The sequence below is a fragment of the Notolepis coatsorum genome, assembly GCF_963971535.1.
Source record: "Notolepis coatsorum genome assembly, chromosome: 11".
Lineage (NCBI taxonomy): Eukaryota > Metazoa > Chordata > Actinopteri > Aulopiformes > Paralepididae > Notolepis > Notolepis coatsorum.
The window spans coordinates 40,571,773-40,596,638 of NC_140175.1; the positions used below are offsets into that span (position 1 = coordinate 40,571,773).

Genomic DNA, 24,866 nt, shown 5'->3' on the forward strand with positions numbered 1-24,866 from the left:
ACATCTAGCCAGTGTGTAAGACAGAATGCAGCTGCATGATGCTGCATTGTGACATCATCAACCCTTGTGTGTGAGTGAGCGTTTCAAAAAGGATTTATCAGCAGTTGCGCTACTACCAGTCTAGTCCCTTGGTCAAAGACTGGCATCCAGTACAGCCCTACACATATCTACATACACATAAACACAAGGTTATATTACTATTAGTGCTGTCAGGCGATACATTTTTTTAATCTAATTAATTACAGGATTTGTAATAAATTAATCTAATTAATCGCATTTTAATCGCATAACCATTTTATGCCTGATATTCTATATTCTATAATCATATTTCAAATTGCATGTGAATTCAGTACTGTATCTACAAAACCGTCTGTTTAATCATCTTCCATCTATTAATTTGCTTAGATTTTTCAGGTCTGGTCAATTTGAGCATGGTGTTATTCAGTCAAAGATAAAAAAAAATTCTATTGATATTCTCATTTGGTTCATTACAATTTATTCAAGCCTAGTAACAGACACAGTATTTCTGACACTGGGAATACATTCCCTGAGATCCATAAATGTCCCTAGAATCGGATACCAAGAACATGCAAATGGACCATATTAAAAAAAAGTCTGTAAATGTGTATTCTACGTTCTTATGGAATGAATGAGATAAAAAATATATATTATAAAAAAAATTCTAATAATAATTTAGTAATTTTGAGTTAATTTTCATAACGCGATAATTTGCTGTGTAATTAATTAATCTAATTAACGCGATAAACTGACAGCCCTAATTACTATATTTACAAAGATGTTTCATTTACTTGCTTCTAACCCTATAACACTCAAGTGCCCTCTTTCAAAGCCAGGACAGAATTCCATCACACACATCTCTCCAAACGTCAACTACAGCAAACAAACATTTTGTTCTTTACCTGAGGATCACAGGCTGCAGTGCTCAATTTTTTTTAAGCTAGCCTCCCGCCTTTACAGCTGCCTCTGAGGCCTGTGTGTGTGTTTTCTATGGGCACTGATGAATACTGTGAGTCACACAAGCCACACAACCCCAGGCTGAGGTGAGGTTAGACCACATTACTATCACACTAAGGACCTGAGGGAGGGATGGTGAGAGACCGAGAGAGACAAAGACAGAGAGAGTGTCTGATTCAGGGTTGAGGTTAGTCCACATAATAACATAAAGGTATTTTCTAGCGTAAGGTTATGAACAGTTAACGCTGGATTTGACTTGGCAAGCACATTAGTTACAAAACAATCAGTGCCTTATGAATCTTATCAGTTTCAAAATACAACTGCATCAATCTTTCAAATTGACAATTGATATTAATCTAAATGGATGTGTGTTTGTGTAATATAATTTCAAATGAATTGCAACTGTGGTCAAAATGTCAGACTTTATGATGCATCGGATGTTGAGACTAAGTTATTGGATTCAAATCTAATCATTATCAGATGGTGCCTCAGAGTGTCCATCCAATAATCCACGTAATCATGTTTCTTGTGAACTGTGTGTGTGTGTGTTACAAGATGGCACGTCAGAGTGTCAAAAGTTTGACCAAGTTTGAACTTGTAAGAGTGATGTTTGGAAAAGGTTCTCCTGTTGGCTCTAGCTAATGTTTCCGTACTGCGTATTCAACACTTTCAATCTCGTTCACTGTGGACTGACCCAGAAAACAACCACTCTAAGCACTAACATGGGTCTTCTACAGGGGAAGCCCCCGCGTGAAGGTGACGCCGGGCTATAAGGAGGAACAATGTGCCCCGGCTCTGTCTCTGGAGATGAAGAAACCTGTGGATCTGGAGGCTCCCATCACCAGGTACACAGACGCACGCACACACACACAAAGGTTAAATAAAAAATAAATGCACACAATTGCACACCATCACTCACACTTAGTATACATTCTCTCGCTCTTTCTCTCTCTCCCTCAAGCAACACACCCTCACACGTATACAGGCAAGAAATGGCAACGTCTATAGTGGAATTGACGTATACGGCTATAACTCAGTATTTCGGGAGTTACCCTAGATCGCTCTAAAACCATACTTATATTCACCACGGTATAACACTGGAACATATGGATGGAAAAATGCATTTTTTTTCACATATTGAACGATAGATAGGTGATGTCAAATGGGGCCATAGTATTATATCCATAGCTATAATATAGTATTAGTTATATCTCTACAAACAAGGTGATCCACTCCTATCTTTTAAAGCGTGGCAGTGCTAGAGCGGGGCCCCGGCTAATTCCCGGCGGTCAATGTTGACATGTTATATGTTTAGTCCTGCCTGCTGCCCTCTCTGTGTTGACATGTTATATGTTTAGTCCTGCCTGCTGCCCTCTCTGTGTTGACATGTTATATGTTTAGTCCTGCCTGCTGCCCTCTCTGTGTTGACATGTTATATGTTTAGTCCTGCCTGCTGCCCTCTCTGTGTTGACATGTTATATGTTTAGTCCTGCCTGCTGCCCTCTCTGTGTTGACATGTTATATGTTTAGTCCTGCCTGCTGCCCCCTCTGTGTTGACATGTTATATGTTTAGTCCTGCCTGCTGCCCCCTCTGTGTTGACATGTTATATGTTTAGTCCTGCCTCTGTGTTGACATGTTATATGTTTAGTCCTGCCTACTGCTGCCCTCTCAGTGTTGACATGTTTATGGAGATAAGGATTTGCTCTCCTTCAAACCACCTCACAAATTAAACACAAGCTGGCGTACACACAACCAACTGCCTCTGAAAATGGTGTGACATTTTGGCTTTGTGATCAAATGTTGTTCTGTGTAGGTCAATAGGTATGCAATAGGTATGCTTTAGCGGGTTCCTTTCCCTGTGTAGCTCAATGAGGAGAGCAAGGCACTAACAATGCTAGGAGTATGGGGTTCGATTCCCATTGGTGTTTCCCATACCAGAAACATATATTTTGCATAATGGCAATCCACCAAATGGTATATTTATATTAGATATAGCAGATGTCTTGGTTACCAAACAGGTGATTGTAATCATTAAATTAGCTCATTAACCTATGACTTGTGTTATTGTGCCATATTTATTGATGTCATACCACGTCATGAGAATACTTCGAATAAGCCTCTATTATAGACGAAAGTCTTTCTCTGGTCTGCATCCCCTTAACAATTGTGTGTATTGAGCTGTACTGTATTGTACCCATTCTGCAATCTGTTAATAAAGTTTTCATTCAATCAATCAATCAATGTTATGTATATTATATACTTTATGTTAATTGATATTTATGGATATAGTACATCTAAGTTGAAGGTGTATTGTTGGTGTCTGTGCTCATGGCTGGCAGGTGTCAAGAGTATTTGCATTTTCACTGTTATTGCTGTCGTTATGAGCTCTTCATCTGCTATGATCATTTGGCCAGAAAACAGCCTCTGACAATCCTACTGTTGCTCTCATGGCATGCCAGCACTGGAGCTGGGAGCAGCTAATCCCTGCTATTGACATCTGGCTGGAGAAGAGAGAGATTGAGGGAAGTACGAAGGGAGGGAGGGAGCGAGAGAGGTGCCTATTCTGCAGGGATGGAGGGTAGGTGGAGGGAGCGAGTGATTGCGTGTTGGAGGAGTGGAGATGATAGAGTGGTTGAAAAGAGTAGCGAGTGAATGGATAGATGGGTGGATGGAGGGATAGAAGGAGACACACAGTATGTAATTTCCGCCGCTAGGAATCTCAATCAAAACAATAAAAAAAAAATATGGAGTTGACGTCGTGAAGCAGCGTGGGTTTATGGGAGTTGTCTTCATTGTCAGACAAACAATGCACTGCACTTTTCTTTGAGAATTCAGCTTGACATGGTTTGAAAGTTACTGGCAGACTGGGGTACATCACCCAAATCTTAATTAATTAATCACAGAGTTGTTAAGTAGCTCAAAAGTGTAGCATAGCAACACCATGTACGTGGATGGAAAATGCTAAAACACTTCGCTTCTCAGTCTGGGTGGTATAGTTCAATAGAAACACAGATATGTGTTGTCTACCCTAGTCTGCTAGTTAGCCGATTAGTCAAGATAACTAGCAGACTACTGGGATAGTTGATAAGTTCCAAAGTTTTGCATAGAAAACCTCATGCTAACCATTTCATCTAAGTGAATGGAAAATGCTAAAACTATTAGCACCATACTCCGGGAGGTATAGTTAAATAAAAACAGATTTAGGTGGTCTAACCTAGTTTTCTCGTAAGTGGATTAGTCAAACATTCTAACCAAGTAGGGTCCATTTGATAGATTTGGTAGTTTATTGTTCCATGGCAGCAAAACGTTTTAGTTTAATGGAAAATAAAAATGGTACTTGAGCTGAACGCGAGCTCTTATTGTGATCTGATCACGCCCATAAAGAGCCAAGTCAGCCAATCACAGCATGGGAGGTACAGCAGTTCGTCACACCACAGGGCGGGTTGAGAATCGGTGGGACGTGGGGATATGACACCATTGACAAGAGACCAAATGAAAGCTCTGTTTCCTTGATTGAAATTACTGATTTCTCAGGGTTTGACATTTGGGATAATGCAAGTACACAACTAGGTCTAGTAGTTTTATGACATTTTAATGCGAAAATGTTATATATTACCGTATACCTTTTAATCGTACTCTCAAAAATACATGGAAAGACATTTCTTCTTGGGATAGAAAAAGCTAGCAATTGAATCTGGTCACCCTGGCTTCACATTCTCCCTCTCGATGGTTTACCTTTCCTATTATCTCTGCCCACATCTTTTCACTCAACCTCTTTTATTCGCTCAGTGACGGATTCTCCTGTCTCTTGCCCTTCTCGTATGTATTTTCCCCCACTCGCCTCGTCCATAATTATTCTGTTGTCTTGTTGTCTTGCACTCATTTCTCTCTCTCTGTCTGTCTGTCTCTCTCTGCTCTTTCTCTTTGTCTATCTATACAGCTTTATCGATCTGTCTGTCATGTGTCTTTGTGTCTTTTGTAATGACAAAGTACAAGTCATTGGAATAAGAATGCTGTAATGACAGAGTACGTAAGAAGTTAGTGGGTGCCTTCTATTGTACAACTACTGACGGTCTGTTTCAGTCAAGACCCCACTCTACTTTCAAGACCCCCCCCCCCCACCCCACACACACACAAGCCTATTTCGCACATGTACTGAACTCCTGACCTTAACTGCGCAAACGTTGAAATTACTCCGAGCAGAGTTGACCCTTCCGGCACCAAAGTCTGCATATTGACCAACTGAGCCCATGTGCGAATACAAGCAGGTCATTGTTCGCAGAATCCACACAGCGAGTGATTGGGTGTGTTGATTAATATAGACTAATCATGTTCCTATGTTGCCTAAAGCTGGCCTTTTCCCGTTGATGGTTCAATGAAAACATATGGGTTGTGGATAACATTTATATCTGTTATCTTCATTCTCTTAAATTTCATTCCCCACCAATGACGAGACACACAAGGGATTTGTCTTATCAAGATTTGAGTGAGTTTACAAGGTGCAACCAATTTATTCCAAAAAGTGATGGTGTGGCGGCGGCGAGGCGCGTACCTCTGAGAGCAGGTAGAGGAGGTAGAGTGGTCATCTGGTAATCGCAAGGTTTCCGGTTCCATTCCGGCTCCTTCTGGCAGCGTGTCAAAGTGTCCTTGAGCAAGACACTTAACCCCTAACTGCTCTCCTGCTTTGGATATAATCGCTATATAAATGGAATCTATTTGTACATTTATATTAAATGTGTGCTTCTCAGTGTTTTAGTCTGTATGAAACGATTATTACGTGGACATGTCAGCCTTTGTTCAATAATGTTTTGAAACAGATTTTTTTTAAATATCAACTCAAGATGACATGCTGGCCTTAGCAATGTCTCTCTGTTTTTAGTTACTATTGCATAGTGCTTTTTCAAAGGTCCGTTTCTTTGTCAAGGAAAAGCAAAGGATGACTCAGTTTAAAACAGTATGCGGAAGAGTAAAACAAATTTAAACAAATGTCCTTATTATTATTCAATTATAATTCTTTCCACCAAGTTTCTTCTTCACATTTCATTTGTTGGTCCTAAGTTATTAAATTTATTGTGGATGTGTCTTATGTGTTAAGAAAAAAAAAGAAATGCAATACAAATAAAAAATAAAGAAAAAGATGATGATATTCCTTCTCCTCGTCATCCTCCTCACCAGTTTAGGTCCCAAACCTTCCGTGCCCCCTCTCTGTGTCAGACAATACACTGCTTTGTGTTGGCTGGACGTATAAAGAGACAAACACACACCTCTCTGTCTCCTTTTCTCTTCTCCTTTCTTCCTCCTCCTCTCCTCCTTGTCATCCTCCTCTCAGTAGTTAGGTCCCAGACCTCCCGTGCCCTCTCTCTCTCTCTCTCTCGCTCTCGCTCTCGCTCTCGCACACACACACACACACACACACACACACACACACACACACACACACACACACACACACACACACACACACACACACACACACACACACACACACACACACAGAGCTTTGTGGTTGCTGGACGTATACAGAGACACACACACTTACATGCAGAGTCACAGGCACAACACTCATACACAGGCGTTCTCTCTCACACACACACACAGGTAATCAAACATTCACACATACTGTACAGCAGTTTTGTAGTCTAGTCACAAAATCTCGAGTCTTGAGTCCCCAGTGTCCGAGTCACCAAGGAAGAGCCCAAGTCTAGTCTGAGTCCAAGTCATCAAGATTGAGTCCACTCCACTCTGGCAGTCAAAGAGCTGACATACAAATAAAAAATTTAAATGGTATTAATATAGCCATCAATATCTTATGCCAAATGATTAGGGCCTATTACACACAAAGAAATTATAATAATAATTTTATTTTATTATTAATTGTTAATAATGAATATTAATTAACTCATTGAGCACCACAAGCTTTCCCCATCTTTCACTGTCTAGCGCCAGCTTTGCTTGACCATTTTCACGATATTTCACGATCTTTGCGGAGCTATTGTATATTATAGCTATGGAGTCAATAGTATGGCTCATTTCACACACTATTTCTAGTCCAACATGTAAAAAAATAGTTTGTTTCTACAAACTGTAGTTTGTAGTTTATTACACGCTAAACATCGCCCATTTCCAAAATAATCCAGTCTTTTTCCATAGATCGCGAGATAAAACGTGTTATATGCAATAAGCCCAAACCGTTCTGGTTGATCCCCTGAAACCCCAAATACTCTCAAATCAAAGGTATATACCATGTACACATGTGCCTTCACAAAATCATCAAGGGGGGGGGGTAGTCTTACCCCGAAAATGCGATTGTTAGAAAACGCTTGGTTTAGGTCCGGTAAAGTAAGACACTGCGATTGTTACAGAAAATAAAATAGACATAGGGGGACCTTACCTTAGCCAGAAGGTACTCCAAAAAGAATAATTCCAATGATCCCATCGGCGATCGCGATTACTCGTTTATATGTAATTACACGTGTTTACGGGAAACTATAGGTTTTGAGGCGAGCAGATCTGCTAGCGATTGCTTTGCAAGAGCTCCTCCCCCTCAGAGCGAGTCTTGATAGTCCAGTTCATTCATTGTCTCTACTGATCCCTTTCTATCAGAGTTCAAATGGTAGGCGATACTGCCACCTGGTGAGATTCGATTGGCATTGCAATTCCAACGTAGGCAAATGAGCCAGGGACGGCTAGAGTGATCCGGATGATCGTTTAGAACGGGGATCAAAGGAAAAAGATCAAAGGATCTAAAAACGTATTATTACGTTTTTGGCGCTCAAGCGTTGGCGGTGAAACACATACTACTGGCGCCCAATGAGTTAACAAGTCAGAGTCCTTGTCTGCACCGTCCGAGTCCAAATGCAGAGTCCGAGTCCTGGACTTGAAAAAAAAAAAAGGAGTACTACAACAACACTGCTGTACAGAGATAGTTGCACACATAATGGCAGACACAACACACACACACACACACACAGGCAATTGTACACACACTCATAAAAACAACCTCCCACACCCACATAGACACTCAGTCAGAGAAACAGAGCTTGTTTGTTTTAGGCATGTGTGTGTGGGGACATTGTATCTTGGCACAGCCAGGCAGATGGTCCATCAGACTCTGTGGTTGGACTGGACTAGCACTAAAGTCTCTGTTAATAACACTACTCCTCTACATACAATACCTCCTCATAATAACTACTCATCTACAATACCTCCTCATAATAACACTACTCCTCTACAATACATCTTTGTTCTGTGTTTGTTGACCGATTTGAAAAATATTCTAGAATTCAGGTCCCTGGCTTACTGTCAGCCTATGTGCGATGTTTCATCCAAATCGGATCACAACTGTAGAAGTTATGACTGCAGACAGAATGACTGAACCACTGAACCACTGGAGTGATTGCAATACCCACTTGCAGCGCTTCACTGCACGAGTGTAATGAATGAATGACTGACTGACTGACTTCACATCTAAAAATCATTATCAGCCTATAAGGTCACCACCGATATAACATGCATCCCTAATTTTAAGCTACTGTTTTTATTATGTACAATTTGCAAGTGTACAATACAGGCTTGTTGAAACTCAAAACTCTCTCTCTCTCTCTCTCCAGTCTGCAGTCTCTTCAGGATGACTTGTTGGTTTGTACAGCAGATGGTTACCTCCATGTGCTCCACTGGGACGGTCTGGGCAGCAACGGGCGCAAAGCCATCAGCCTGACTACCATCCCCTTCTCCCTGGACCTGCAGTCTGCTAGAGGTGACACACACACACACACCACACACACACACACACACACACACACACACACACACACACACACACACACACACACACACACAAAATTGCCATTTCCATTGACAAACTTTGAGACTCATCTTTGCTTTAGTCGCAGCCAGTGCATATTGCAAATTAAATGCTGCCGTCACGCTTATCACGTCACGTTGATCTGACACAACAGTGTTGTTGTAGATTCAGTGTTTGTGTAGATGTAAACAAACACAACGGCTGCCGATCATGATAATCATGTATTTATTTAAAGCTGAAATGAGGATGTTCTTATTTAGGAATCATCAATCACCTTCAAGTATAAACAATAACTGCCAGCTAGGTTAATTGCATTTGTGTGTTTCTTGGAAATTCTTGGAGCTCTTGCCCCAGCAGGCGGCCAAATAGAATGTCACTTCTGTAATATCTGTCCAAAGATAGTGTCTAGTAGGTCTCTAGACCTAGAAGGTATATATATCAGATGTATGGATTACCTCTCTAACCTGTGTGTGTGTGTGTGTAGGAGGTCCGTCTCTAGACCTTGAAGGTGTATATATCAGATGTATGGAGTACTGTGTGACTCTGGACGGCTTCGCTGTGGTGCTGAGTGATGGACGACTGGGCTTCATCACACCTCTCACCAACACCATCACTGCTGACGTAAGCACACACGCACGCACGCACGCACGCACGCACACACACACACACACACACACACACACACACACAACACATACTGACTAGGGCTGTCTTAAATACTTCGAAGCTTCGAAGCTTCGTTCGATGGCACAAGCTTCGAACATTAAAAAAAAAAAAATATTGTGTGTGTGTACTACCCATCCCAGTTAGGACAGCCGAATCCCGTCCAATCTTTCGCCGTCGACTAAAGACTCACTTCTTCAACCATTATCTGAAATGATTAAAAAAAAAAAAAAATCTAACCGTGACTAACCTTACTGTCATGCACTTGTCCTAATAAACTAACCTACACTGTAACACGCAACACTTTGATGAACATTGTTACTCAGCAGATAGAGTTGTACCCTTCTTGCTGTCTTGTCGTACAGAACTTGTAAGTCACTTTGGATAAAAGCGTCAGCTAAATGACTAAATGTAAGTGTGTGTGTGCGCGCGCCTTGTAGAATTCCACACATAAGAAAGAAAGATACTGGGATGAATAAACAAAATAGGAAATAAAATGTAGAAATGCATGCAATACATAAATAAATATGAATCTCCATATATGAAATATAACATTTAGATAAGGTGCTACTGAGATGTTTTGGTGAGTTCTTTGTTTTTTTGTGGAAGTTGCCCTTCTTAAAAATGCATGAACATTCACTGATAATTGGTCTGTAGTGGAGTCTACAAGGTCTACATTGCCGGACCATGTAGAATCCGGACCTTGTAGACTGACATAATTCTGTGCATAGTTTAGTCTACACAGGCCATATTTCAAATAATCAAAATCTTACTTCATTCATCTTAAACATTCTTGATTTGGGGGATTGGTAGTTCCCATGAAATCTGAAGTTGTTCAAACGACAACAGCGTTGAACCTTGAATTAAATCACACAGCCGAGTGAAACCTTGTTGGATGCGTCACAGTCACGAAAGGGGCTACTTAATTAATTAATCCAACCCACTTTATTTATAGAGCACATTTAAAAACAACAAAGTTTACGAAAGTGCTGTACAAGTCCCACAACATAAGAAAAAAATAAATAAATAAATAAATAAAAAAATATTAAAAAATCAACTGGCTGCCCTGGACTCGTGCACCAGTCTTGAGAAAAAAACACTGCATCATCTACTTTGGGAGAAAGCTATTTTTGAGACATGGAAACATAGGCTACATGACATAACATTTAATGTGGGCATGGGAAATTCCTGGCACACATTAAAACATATTCCATATCCTAATCGATATTGAAATGGTGGTAGACCCCACTAGGGGTGTAACGATGCGACCTCACACCGATTAATTTCGATTACGATTATTCAGGCAACGATTCAATGCATCATGTAATCTCTTCATTTGACCACGATTATATTAGATTAATTTCCGATTCATTTTCTATCAGTTAATTCCCCCAAAAATGTTGAATACACAAATGTGTCTGGGGGAACTGATTCACTCAGCATGAATAGACTATAGGTCAATAAAAACAATACACAAAAAAACAAACATAAAAAATTTAAAAAAATAAAGATTATTTCGATTAATTTCTATTATAATCGATTCTAGCATTTTCAAATCAATGCAGTTAAATCGTCACATTAGAATCGATGCATTTCGATTAATCGATGCATCGTTACACCCCTAGACCCCACACATAACGTCATAATGTCAAAAGATTTTGTCCTTAATCATTCTTAGCATGCGCCGTCCCACATACGGGACGTTTTTCGGACTTTTTTGCAACCGGCACTTTGGCGACCCCTAGTGGCTCGCGTGTGCATATTTTGTAATACAATATATATATATATATATATATATAGAATTAAAGCCCCATTTGTTGCCTGTGGATAGACCTTTCAGGTGACAGAATCCATTGAGCGGTTCTCGAGTTACATGCCGGTATTTGAGGCTTGTGCAAAGTACACGGTATTGCGCAAAATACCACTCCCGACTCAGGCTGCAGTAGTTCCGTCAATCTAGATCCGATCTCGAAAATTATTGTGGATCTTTGTAGGCAATGAGTGTGGCTTCCAATGATACCACATGTGGGGATGTGTGAATCAGGGATCTAGGTGAACAACTAAATTCTTTAACAGGAAGCCAAATGAATTGAAGTCTATGAGAAAACTGAGTTTTTCTTTGTACACAGTTTACCAAAATCACTCCTAATCACTCATTTCTGAATGGATCTTTAGGAAATTTGGATATGTACTATATAAGGCTTCAGGCTATGGCTCCGTCTGGATTTGTAAGCCATACCACCTTCTGGGGAAATACTACCTCTGGACTACTAACTACTACAGAAAAACTTGAGTAACAAGTTTTTTTACAACTCAAGTTCAGACCTATGTAACTCTATTACGTTGGCACTAAAAGTGAATTTTGTTCTGGAATCAGAAACTTCAGAATGTCATCTTTCAAAAGAGACCAGGCTCATGCATGTGCTATAAGTATAAAGTATGTTGTTTTGGTTTGCAAAAAAAGTATGCAGTCCTCAAGTTCAAGTAAAAAAATTGCCACTTTTCTGCCCGCTTGTTAAGAGGATAGAGCGCATTAGACTGTTTTGCCAAAACGGAGCACCATGCACTTGAAGATTACACTCCGGTCTCGTCTCTCTGAACCTATAATCTAAACACTGCAGGGCTTGACATTACCACCGCCACCCACCAAATGTCGTTAGAATTTGGCTAAACAGGTGGCTTTTTCTGCCGTTCTGTGCAGAGAAAATGTACTTTCCGTGGTGGCAGTTAGGACTAGTTGGAAGCAGTGGGCAGCCATAGTCTGGCGCCCAGGGACCAATTCCAGTCGCAATGTATGTACCTACTACCTAGCATGCATGTCTAAAAGGCAGTCTGCCAAATCACACACATCCCGTTATTTCACAGTCCTAAAGGTCATCCTGTGTGTGTGTGTGTGTGTAGCAGCTGCAGGGCGTCTGGGCAGCAGATGTGACCGATGGCACGTGTGTGGCTGTCAACAATAAGTACAGACTAATGGCCTTTGGCTGTGCCAGGTACGTATATATGTGTGGGAAAGATGAGAGGTGTGTATAATAGAGACAGTGCTATGAGTCATACTCTGCAACCATAACCACTGCAGGGGAAACAACCAGTGCCGTAATATGTAACCAGTGGCTGAAATGTTAACCAAATACCCGTAGCTTGCTAAAATCATGATGTTTCAGCATGACAAAGGATTATTTTCGTACCCTGTGTCTATCAGAGAGGAAGGTTGTTTGACAAACAGTATATTATCAATATCTCCTGGTTAGACACACCACAGGAGGGAGGGAAAGATAAGTTAAGATAAGATATTCCTTTATTGATCCCCTTGGGCTATTATGGCAAAAATAGATTAGAACTAAAATGACAATGGGGCAAGTTAGCCGTTAGTGTGTGTTAGCAAGCTAGTTAGCTAAGAGACTTGCAAACATAATACTGTAGGCTATAGCTTTCTGATTTATCTTGTAATGCTTACCATGACTTGCTGCACACGTTGGCATAGAGGCTATTGTGTGTCAGGGTCCCACAGATTTCCCATTCTTGCTGCTGATGCCTCGCATCTTATTCCCGGTATCCACTCTTCTCTGCTTAAAGGCTCAGCTTTTCAGTTCAGAAGCTCATGAAAACCTAGTCCTGGGTTCTTTACCCTGTTGGTAGTGCATCCCACCACACAGCTATTTTTCTATTGTTAGCTAGCTGACTGGAATTACAAGGAGGCACTGCCACACAATACAAAGTCAATGGAGAGTAATGGAATGGTTTCCCCTGTGGTGTGGGCAGGACCTATTTGCCCTCTGTCTCTCTGTCTGTGCAGTGTGCAGTGTCAGAATGTGTTTATCTGTGTCTGTTTGTCCAGGCTGCTTGGTGTGTGCCTGTTAAAAAGCTCCATATGGATTGTGCAATCTTGCAATCTCTCTTCCTTCTCTCGTTCTTAGCTCGCTCATTATCCCTCTCCTCTCTCTCTCTCGTCATCTCTGGCTTCACTTTCTATCTATTGTGATAGACTCACACTCATACACACAGGCTCAAAAGTGTTTTGACCCCACAGTCATTGATTATGTAATGGGACATTCCTGGGTCTGTGATCGGAGATGGTACAAGCTACAGTTAATCGAGCTACACAGACACACAGCTGACTAGTCAAATAGATATATTTACCTGTGAGTGTGTGTTTTCTCCAAATGGTAGGAATGAGCTTCCCACACTTACATTGTATTGATTCACACACACACACACACACACACACACACACACACACACACACACACACACACACACACACACACACACACACACACACACACACACACACACACACACACACACACACACACACACACACACACACACACAGAGACACAAGACATTTACGGAACCATATTTGTTAAGTTGATGTTTTTCTAGAGGTATGGAACAGTTGGTTACAGATGTTGTGTGTGTGTTCCAGTGGATCAGTACTTGTCTACATGATTGATACCACCACAGGATCCATGCAGCTCTCTCACAAGCTGGAGCTAACCCCAAAACACTACCCAGGTACTGTCTGTCTGTCTGTCTGTCGCTCTCTCTCTCTCCTTCTCCCTCTCTCTTTCTATGCGGTCTCTTTCTCTCTCATACAAGTATTGTAAACATTACACATTATTCTCTAGTGTTGGGGGGGGGGGGGGGGGGGGTCACCTCAGTCTCTGCTAGTTTCACCATAAGTGTGAGTGTTCTAATCCCACACTCCCCCCTAGTGGTCACAGCTGGTATTGACACAGCTCTGTGGACAGCACTAAAATGAAGCACCCATCAACATTAGATTAGATTAAAAATATATTGTCATTGTACAGCACAAGTACTAACCAGTGTGCAAATGTAAGAGTAAAGTACTTTAACAATGTACAAGCGATTAAATGTAATATATATAACGCTACTGAGTAAATATGCTAATCTGATGTACAGTAGTATGTTCCTCATATTACAAATTATACACAAGATCGAGTCCTCCTTGTCGAGGTTTTGTTGAGATGGTATATATTGATGTATTGAAATATTATCTCAAACTATTATCGCGAAGATGGTGGCCGTTTGAGGTTGAATTGCTGACGATACAAGATAACATCTTATAAAACTGTAAAGAAGTTACATATTATTATATTTAATCATACTATATCGTGTACCTCTTCCCCTCCAGATATCTGGAACAAAACCGGCCCAGTGAAGCTGATTCGCTGGTCGCCGGACTACAGCGTTGCCATGGTGACGTGGGAGTGCGGCGGCCTGTCGCTGTGGAGCGTGTTCGGAGCGCACCTCATCTGCACCCTCGGAGAGGACTTCTCGTGGGTGGACACTCACACACACACACACACACACACACACACACACACACACCACAGCAAGACATTTTTTATCACTCACTACTAGAGACAATGTGAAACTTAAAGGAACATGCAGGCATTATGGGAAATACAACTGCAAGCCAGCCTAGCTTAGCACAAATGAATGTAAGCGGATACGGACCAGCTAGCCTAGCTGTTTATCAAAAACGCCTCTCCTAGAGTTTTAAGTTAGGCTAGTGGTCCGTATCTGCTTCCATTCATTTGTGCTAAGCTAGGAAGCCAGATTGCTTCCTACTGAATGCACAGAGAGGACATTTGTACCGTATCTTATCTTCTTTTCTGTCTCTGGAGAGTATCTCCCCTCAAACCAAAATCTAGAATGGCTGTTGAACCAAAGTTAAAATGTATGTCCTCATCATTCCCTGACCGCTGTTGCTGGGGAAAAAACTAAACTATAGGGAAACACATACGTACATGAAACACACGAGCACAAAACCATGTTCCACCCATATCAAAGGTTTGTGATAATGATCTTTCATCTCTCCGTCTCTCCAGGTATCGGTCTGATGGTACCAAGAAGGAGCCCATTAAAATCAGCTCTATGGTGAGTGGGAGTGTCACACAGATGAGTTTTCATCTTTCATTTCCAGTACAATTTCCACTCTCAGCCCTGTGATCTCGAGAAACCGCTTGTGCTGCACTTTTCTAGAACAACTTCGACTTAGTAATCTGTTCGACTTTGTAAATGGGGGGAAATCATTGCTTATAGGATTACTGATTCACTGAGTGTACCATTGATTTGTGTCTGTTCACTTTCAACAACACATTCAGAAGGGGATTGCTGATCGAGTACAACTGTTGTATGTCAGATAACGTTACGTGGAGGTAGATTGGGGAACATGATTGGTTATTGTAGGTCAGCAGTGACAGGTTTGACAGGTTATGCTCCCTTTGACCTCATTCATCAGGATATAACAATACTACTGCTCACAGATCATTATCAGCCATTTGGCCTCATTTAACAATAGCAATTATTGTTAAAAAAATATATAATCCCACGGGACAATGCATTGGTAACTTGTTTCAAATTACAATATATACCCCGTGAATATTATTGCAATGATATATGATATTTTGCAACAGGTTGACGTGACACAAGTGCTGATACGAGAGAGAGCGAGAGAGAGAACGACCGAGCGAGAGAGAGATAAGAGAGGGAGGGAGAGAGAGAGGAGAGATCGCTCCGAGTCAATTCTGAATGGCTTGGTTCAGTGGGGGAGGTTCTTGTCTGAGCTGAACTGAAGAAACGGGAGTAGCTAGAGATTGCTAGAAAACAATGCAAACCACAGGAAAAGGCCATTTATAAGATAGTTTCCCTTTTAAGAAAAAGTTGAAGGATGCAGTTGAGTTACTGATTTATTTAGTTAGTATTGTTAGTTTAGTTAGTATTGTATTTGTGGTTGGAGCCTTTGTGTGTTTTTCTTTATTTAAATTTTTTGAAGATGTTGAGTGTGCTTAGGCTAAGGTGTTTCTTATGTTTTTATTGTTTTTGTTACTGTACTGCATAGCATGTGAGCGAATCGGAGCGTGAGCGGAGCGGGTGGTTTTGACGTGAGCGACGGAGTGGGTTTTAAAATGGGTCGGCGCGACGTCCGGAGCGAGAGTTCTCCTCCGCTCCAATCCACTCCGGGCCGCTCACAGTGGTTTAACACTGATGTAATATACATGTAGTACAATGCCAAAGCAACAGATGGCGATGTACAAACATGAAGGCCATTTTCAACCAATGAGAAGGGTGAACCGTCACTCACATCCTGTTAGAAAAAGTATATGACGCCATTGTTGTTGTCGTTAGCTTACATGCTAACGTTAATGGCAGCGACCATAGCATTGTGGCTAGGCTAGCTATCATCGCTTAGTAGAGCTAGTGAATGGATAAACAACGTTATTTAACATTACAGAATGGGTACAATTACAATACGGCTCAATACAAACAATTGTTAAGGGGCCCAGGGCGTGTAGACTGTTGTAGTTTGGTCAAATCAAGCAAATTGACATCATGCTCCAAAAAAAAAAAAAAAAAATCTGCCGAGCGATGTGGAGCGCTCGATTCAAGGTGAGCAGTGAGTGAGCGGAGAGCGACTTGGGGGCGGGGTCAACATGAGCGATTAGCGGAGCGGAACAAGCCGTCTAGAGCGATGAGCGGATTTCTCGCCCGCGCCGATCCGCTCACATGCACTGCTGTACTGTAATGTTGTAGGTTGTGTGTTAGGACCCCAGGAAGAATAGTCTTTCACCCATGGGTGTAGACTAATGTGGATCCATAAATAAACAAATAAACACATATTCACATGTTATACTGCAATGCACTTACTTTGTACTCTGGTTAGATGCCAACTTTATTTTGTTGTACTCTGTACTTGCAATGACAATACTTTTAATCTAATCTGATCTGAGACCAGTCATAGAAATGGTGTAAATCAGGGGTCCCCAAACTTTTTCCTGTGAGGGCCACATAACTTTTCCCTTCTCTGGTGGGGGCCGGGGTCAGTTTGTAACAGAAAAAGTGTGACGATCACAGGGGTGCCAAAACGTAAACATTTATTGTTTTCCAGAAAGCCACACATAACCTAATATTAATAACCCTTTCCGGGATCTTCACAGAAAAAAACGTCACGAATTAAATAATAACACTATTAATGAAATAAATATACAGTACCTACAGACCACCTAGCTCTAGCTCTGTACTATTTAAAAGCACAGTGCAGGACACACTCAAAGGTTATCACACCTCAGAGATGGCAGTGGACATGTATGACAGGACAAAGGCCATATGTAATGGCCTTGGGATTGAGGAACATACTACCAGCCAAAGGAGGAAGCAGAAAAGGATGGATGAGTATGTAGTTGAGTCTTCTTGTGGCACAAGCTCAGACCTCAGCTCAGGAGATCAGCTGAGACAGAGACTGTTCTATCCAGTCCTCGACAGAATGCTGCAAGAGCATGAGAGCAGGTTCTCATGAGTTGGAGAACAACTTATGAGAGGCATACAGGCATGTAACCCCTCGCCACACATTACAATATCCAACTACTGCCAGAGGAGATCACAGTTGCAAAGTGTTTCCTGACCAGGACAGGCAGAGATGCAGTCCCTACTATCCAAAGTGTATTTGGATGAATAAAACTTGAATTCAAAATGTTCCGTATTGTAAAGAATCAGTGAACCTCCTGACTGTGTGTCTCTCCTTGTCAGAGCTGGGGAGCGGAGGGCTACCACCTGTGGGTGGTCTCTAGCAGACCGGAGAGAAGGAGACAGGAGGAAGATGAGGAGGGAGAAGAGGAGGGAGAGATGGTCCCGCCCCCTCCACGCTCTCAGCAGGCTGGCATCCTGCAGTTCCACTTCATTAAGAGCGCCCTCACGGTGAACCCCTGCACGGTGAGTGGAGGAGCGCCCACCATCTCTCACACACACACACACACACACACACACACACACACACACACACACACACACACACACCAGCATTGCTCTTGTAATTAATAAAGTAGCTATTGATCTTCTACACACACATAGAAATAGGGATGTCCTGATTAGGTTTTTGCCCCCGTCATTGTCATTTAATATTGAGTATCTGCTGATACCGAGTCCCGATCCCATATATGTATTTTCCTAGATAATACAGCTGCACAGTGTACACATCAAGTATATTATAAGCATATTAATGCACAGTGCACACATCAAGTATATTATAGGCGTATTATCCTCTTAAGCCTGAGGGGTTCGGTACCGGACCCACAATGACATCATGCCATAAATCCATCTCTACAGAATGTATGAATTAATGTTGTGTTTTTTCTCTCCAAATGTAGCCAAAAGTAAAAACCCTAACCCTGTCAAAACAGCAGTCAAAGTGTATATTTTCAGCAATACGTTTGTTTACCAATGGTTTAAAATGTTATTAGTGAGTTAATATGAGTATAATATGAGTTATAGAAATCTAGTCGGAAAAAGGCTAATATTGACGCTAGGAAATGACGCCGCCATTTTGTTTGTAGTCAAGTCAAGAGTTTTATTTGTCACGGCATACAGGCATACAAGCATACAGTGAAATGCGGGAGGTCATGCCCGCAGCGATTGTGCAATAATACAAGTAATAAAAAAGGAATAAGACATTTGTGCAATAATACAAGTAATAAGAATAAGACATAACAGGTATAATGTACATAAAGTTTACAAAAGCATGGTAAAAGACATGCTAAGGTCCTGCGATAGTGCACGTTAGTGCCATAAAACACAATGTAGTTAGTTTCTCTACCTTTCTGTGAATGTTTAGCAAAAACGGCGTTGCAATCTGATTAAAAACTGTGGAGAAATTAACATTATAAAAAATTAACTGAGATTTCATTCACGGTTTGTGAATCACGGCTGGTGATACTAATTCCAGATTGAACTCTGCCATTGGAAAGGGGAGATTTGGCCCGATCCATAGATGTGCGACTTTACATTACATTTTAAATGTTTTACATTTTGTCATTTAGCTGACGCTTTTATCCAAAGCGACTTACACGTTTTGTACAACAAGACAGCAGGAAGGGTACACACTTCTAGGCCACTCTTCTTTTGGAAAGAATAATACAAAATTAGATTTTTTTTTTATAATACCGGTATATATATATATTTTGCATTCGACTAAGAGGTTGGCAGTCGACTACGGCTCCTTTCGATCGATTAGTCGACTATTCGACTAATAGGGGTCAGCCCTAGTGCACACCAAGTATATTATAGTCATATTAATGGCACATGCACAGTGCACACTTCAATATATTATAGGCATATTAATGGCACGTCTCCACTACCTTGCCACGCTGGAATCTGCTGCCGCTTGGTTTGGCTTGTTCCACTGCAAACTGACCCGTAGGGAACAGCGCCTACCCATGGCTAATTTAGGCACTACCCTGGCGTTGGTACTATCATGCTATCCATGCTGCAATTCAATACTGCAGACCATTGATTGGTTGATGGAACTGTTACTCGTCACAAAAACGTTGTCCCATGTTTATGGTAAGATCTGTGGCAACATTTTACAGTCAAGCCCATATTGTGGAAAAGTTTAGTGAAACCCATATTTAAGAAATTGATCAATCTAGTGATCTATGCACAAAAACAATTATTGTTTTCAGCTAATCTAAAAAAAATACAGTGTTGTATTTATAGGTAATGTTATGGGGAATAAAATAATACAACCACCTAAATGGTTCATTAAAATCTGTAATTCTGACAACATTTTAGGCTGACAATTAATAGTATATGCAATTGCTGGATCTTAATTTATGTTTGATCTGCGAGGAAGAGCCGGCGAGGAAGAGGGAAGACAACTTACATTTACATTTTGTCATTTAGCTGACTCTTTTATCCAAAGGGACTTACAAGTTCTGTACGACAAGTCGGCAGGAAGGGTACAACTCTTTCAGCTGAGTAACAATGTTCATCAAACAGTGTTGAAATGTAGGTGCTATAGTGTTGAGTGCATAGTAGTAGAGACATTATTAGTATAGTAGGTAGTAGTATAGGCAAGGAAGATTATTTAGTGGAAAAGTGCATGATAGTAAAAGACAGTAGTACAAAGGTTAGTTTTCTTGTTTTTTTTCTCCATTTGAGTGAATGCCTTGTCTGTTCATCTTGTTATCAACAAGTAAAGGCTTTGAAACTCATATTAAAATAAATTGGTCAATCGAATCTAGTGATCTATGCACAAAAAGTATTACTTTTGTCAACAAATCTCGCAGTTACAATAAGATTGTATCACAAGCAGTGTTGTATTTATAGGTGAAGTAACGTTATTTCCAATGTCCACACATTGATTTCTCACTACCCTTTTTGCATTTTACAAAATAGCTATGGTTAATCCAAAACCTAATTTAATTTCAACCTTTATTTAAACTTGAAAGGCAACTGAGGTTTCCCTCATTTACAGTCATGTCGAGTGTACATACAGAAGTAAACTAAAAAGGCCCTGAACCCATCAGTTACTAGTTACCTTTAAGAAAAAGATTTTGCATAGAAAACATGGCAAAAATGTATGAAGATTATATACTTTCACATTTGAAGCCTGTCAACTTCAAGAGGATGTAATCAGAGCAGCAGAACTGGGCCACACCACTTTAACATAACCTTTAATCAGAGCAGCAGAACTGGGCCACACCACTTTAACATAACCTTTAATCAGAGCAGCAGAACTGGGCCACACCACTTCAACATAACCTTTAATCAGAGCAGCAGAACTGGGCCACACCACTTTAACATAACCTTTAATCAGAGCAGCAGAACTGGACAACATACCACTTTAACATAACCTTTAATCAGAGCAGCAGAACTGGACAACATACCACGTTAACATAACCTTTAGAGGTCAGTGGATCAAGATTTGAATGCTCAAGCACTGGAATACACAAACATCATTGTAGAATGCATACCTTTACTTTAGTTACTTAAGTACATGCAATAGCAAATACTTCGACTTTTACTTTTACCAGAATACTCATTTGTCTGGGTATTTCTACTTTTACTTAAGTAAAGGAACTGGTCAGTGGAAATGCACCATAAGTAGTTTCAGCCCCTAGATGTCACTAGAGAACCACCAACACAATGTGTTGCTGTACCATTGAACTTCAGATCAAACTGTCAAACTAGGCATTGCAGATCAAATATGACTCAAGATCCAGCAATGTCATATCAAACTTGAAACAAATGTCAGAAATAGGAAAACTAGAAGACTGCCCAGTGCCCACTAGCGGCACGTTTATCGAACCAAGCGAGTAGGGAGGGGATATATGTTGGGTTAGGTTTACTATTTGTTCAAGGGGGACAGTGTACATTAATAAATATTTTAAAAACGTAAATGCACCCAATTTTAGCCAAAAAGGCTAATTTCCATTGGTAGTCCCCCTGCCAGAAGGTACAGGCTAAAATCCTATGTAAAAAAGTACAAGCGAGATAAATAACATTACAATAAAAACAAAAACAAAGCCACATATAGTAGGACATAAGATAGGGATACAGGGCACAATTCAGTCATGGACGCATGGACAGAGCACATCATGAGTCATGACAGATTAGACATGCACCATAACATCATAACACGCATGTAACATGCATTCGCTGCCCAAAGGTTGACAGCCAGAAATGTCCTGAGCACAGCAAAATAAGAAGAGAACAAACTTTGACCTTAGAATACATGTGCAAACACAAAAGCACACACACACCCAGGTTGTTCTGACTGACATGTGCAGACCCATAGACAAAATGCATGCATGAAGTCTCACCATCTGTCTCTCCTGTAGCCCTAGCTAACCTCTCTATGCTTAGCTACACATATATACACTCATCATAGGACTGAGTATTCCTTACACCCTCTCTCTCTCTCTGTCTCTCTCTCTGTGTCTCTCTCTCTCTCTCTCTCTCTCTCTCTCTCTCTCTCTCTCTCTCTCTCTCTCTCTCTCTCTCTCTCTCTCTCTCTCTCTCTCTCTCACACCAGAGTAATCAGGAGCAGGTGTTGCTCCATGGGGAGGACCGCCTCTACCTGACCTGCGGTGACCCCACACAGGCCCACAACGCCTCGGACACGCATGGTGCTCCCCATCCTCACCCCCACCCGCACATCCACCCCCACCAGCGGGACGGCAGCCCAACGCACCCCCACCCTCCCAGTCCCACCTCCTCTCTCTCTCAGGGACTCAGCACTTTACTCGGACACAAGCACTGGCACGTGGTCCAGGTAAGACATTAAGAATCTACGGAGTGGGGTGTAATGATCTCAATGCAGAATGGAGAGGGCGACTCGAGAAGATGGTCTGTCTCCGTGTGGTGAGCTTCAGGATCCGTCATCAGTGTGTTCCCATCTGTATGAGAAACACACATGGTGTGGACATGTATAGACATATAGGATGGACCAGTATCAGTTTAGCCTTGGTGTGGACTAGCCCCTTTCGTGACTGTGATGCACGCCAACAGGGTTTTGACGAGTGAATCCACAGTCACTTGCTAGTCCATAGCAAACCAAACTAGATTTACCATGAAGAACTGGTTCTGCCCCAACCGTTCGTTATACAAGTATCACAGAGAAATTTCAAAAGTAGTCTCACAGTTGCACAAGGGTTTCGGACAAAAATACGTGATGGTTTGAAAGCTTGGCGTTGCTAATAAACATGTAAAATACTTTTTATAAACGTGTAAACATCACAGAGGCAGCGTTGCATCAAAATGGCTTCTTCTCTTCTGCATTTGTGACATGCTTGCGCTGTGATTGCTGTGCGCACCAGGCATGTCACAAATGCAGAAGAAGAGCGCAGGCATGTCACAAATGCAGAAAAAGAGAAGAAGCCATTTTGATGCAACGCTGCCTCTGTGATGTTTACATGTTTATAATTTTTTTTTAAATGTTTATTAGCAACGGCGAGCTTTCAAACCATCACGTATATCTGTCCGAAACCCTCGTGCAACTGTGAGTATCCTTGACATTTCTCTGTGATACTTGTATAATGAACGGTTCAGGCAGAACCAGTTCTTCATGGTAAATCTAGTTTGGTTTGCTATGGACTAGCAAGTGACTGTGGATTCACTCGTCCAAACCCTGTTGGCGTGCATCACAGTCACGAAAGGGGCTAGGTGTGGACATGTATAGCCATATAGGATGGATCAGTCCCACTATTGGTACGTGACCGACCAGTCTATCCTTTGGGCCAATGTACACAAAGTGTCAGTATTACTGTTTGGAACTAGCAACGCAGCACAGATATTCCAGGTTCTGCAAGGTCTGGATTTCAGGATTCACTGTGTTAAGGCTCTACTTTAATTACATGTATCTTGCTTTGTGGTGTTGCCCTCTGTTCAATATGATACATTGACATGGTCGAGTCTTCCAACCAATGAAGATCCAAGTAACCAAGAGCCACGTTTTAACACGACGGTAAAGGAATTAGATTTTATTAATACAGATTACTACTCTGTATTAGCCAGTAGTTAAAAGATCAGTACCCGGAACAGGTGTTGGCAGTGGGTGTAATGGATTTCTGTTTGATTTGATTATATTTTCTACCTGTGGTGGTCTCAGTACAGGCTGACAGTAGAAATACTAATATGCAGAAACACAATGGGAATGCATTTGTTCTCATGTGTTATTTACTTTTCCTCTTCTAGATTCACAGCACATACCTAGAGAGCAACTGGCCTATACGGGTAAGAGTATAAACGTGTGTGTGTGTGTGTGTGTACGTACGTAGAAAATAAATACCACAACATGCATTAAGTCTACAGAGTCACGAGTATGTATACAGGGTTGTTTATATAGCATGTTTGAGAGCTGTGTATATGAATAGTAAAATCAATAGACTTGGTCAATACGACCACACAAGCACTTTCCAACTATGGATTGTGTGTGTATGTGTGTCCATGACACTTCCACACTGTTAAAATAACATTGTTTGCATAACATGGGTGTGTGTTTTCATCTGGTCGGTGTGTAAATGATGACCCTGTTTGCCTGTGTACGTCTGTATTTGTATGTCCAGTATGCAGCCATAGACACAGCAGGTCAGTGCATGGCAGTAGCAGGGAGGCGGGGCTTTGCACACTACTCCTTATTCACCAGGAAGTGGAAGCTGTTTGGTAACATCACTCAGGTAAGCTTTATCACCAGTCTAGAGAATGATGCTTGTTTAACATGTTTAACATGGGCAGTGACCTCACTGTCAATACAGTTACTGATGTCTCTGTGCCATTGTGTGTTTGTGTGTGTGTGTGTGTGCCCTCTAGAGTTTAACAGGGGTGTAACAATTAAAACCATCAAAAGATTTAATTCTGTATTAACTTTGTTTAGGCAAAGGTTTGATGCATCATGCAATTGTAAATTTGTATTACAGCCCAATTTGATTGGTGTTGTAAAGGTTTAAATAGGTCTGAGGGGACTGTTTGATTTACCTGTAGCTATGATTATTAAATATATGAAAACCACTGTTAGTCCACTTTTTTTTTAAAGTCAACTTATATATATTATATATAAGTTGCTTTTTTATTATTTATTTAAAAAATTTTGCATATTATGTGCTTATTAGAAAATTGGTT

General features: G+C 41.1%; 1 protein-coding gene across 1 annotated transcript in view; it reads left to right on the forward strand.

The window, feature by feature from the left end:
- ric1 (RIC1 homolog, RAB6A GEF complex partner 1) overlaps positions 1 to 24,866 on the forward strand; it is a 146,757-nt gene that overhangs the window by 96,190 nt on the left and 25,701 nt on the right. Inside the window, exons 4-14 of the mRNA XM_084324223.1 lie at positions 1,713 to 1,820; positions 8,587 to 8,732; positions 9,265 to 9,401; positions 12,345 to 12,436; positions 13,873 to 13,961; positions 14,602 to 14,746; positions 15,302 to 15,350; positions 18,000 to 18,182; positions 22,282 to 22,521; positions 23,943 to 23,981; positions 24,314 to 24,424. Coding sequence (XP_084180349.1) covers positions 1,713 to 1,820; positions 8,587 to 8,732; positions 9,265 to 9,401; positions 12,345 to 12,436; positions 13,873 to 13,961; positions 14,602 to 14,746; positions 15,302 to 15,350; positions 18,000 to 18,182; positions 22,282 to 22,521; positions 23,943 to 23,981; positions 24,314 to 24,424 — 1,339 coding nt within the window. The remainder of the gene's footprint in view (positions 1 to 1,712; positions 1,821 to 8,586; positions 8,733 to 9,264; positions 9,402 to 12,344; positions 12,437 to 13,872; positions 13,962 to 14,601; positions 14,747 to 15,301; positions 15,351 to 17,999; positions 18,183 to 22,281; positions 22,522 to 23,942; positions 23,982 to 24,313; positions 24,425 to 24,866) is intronic.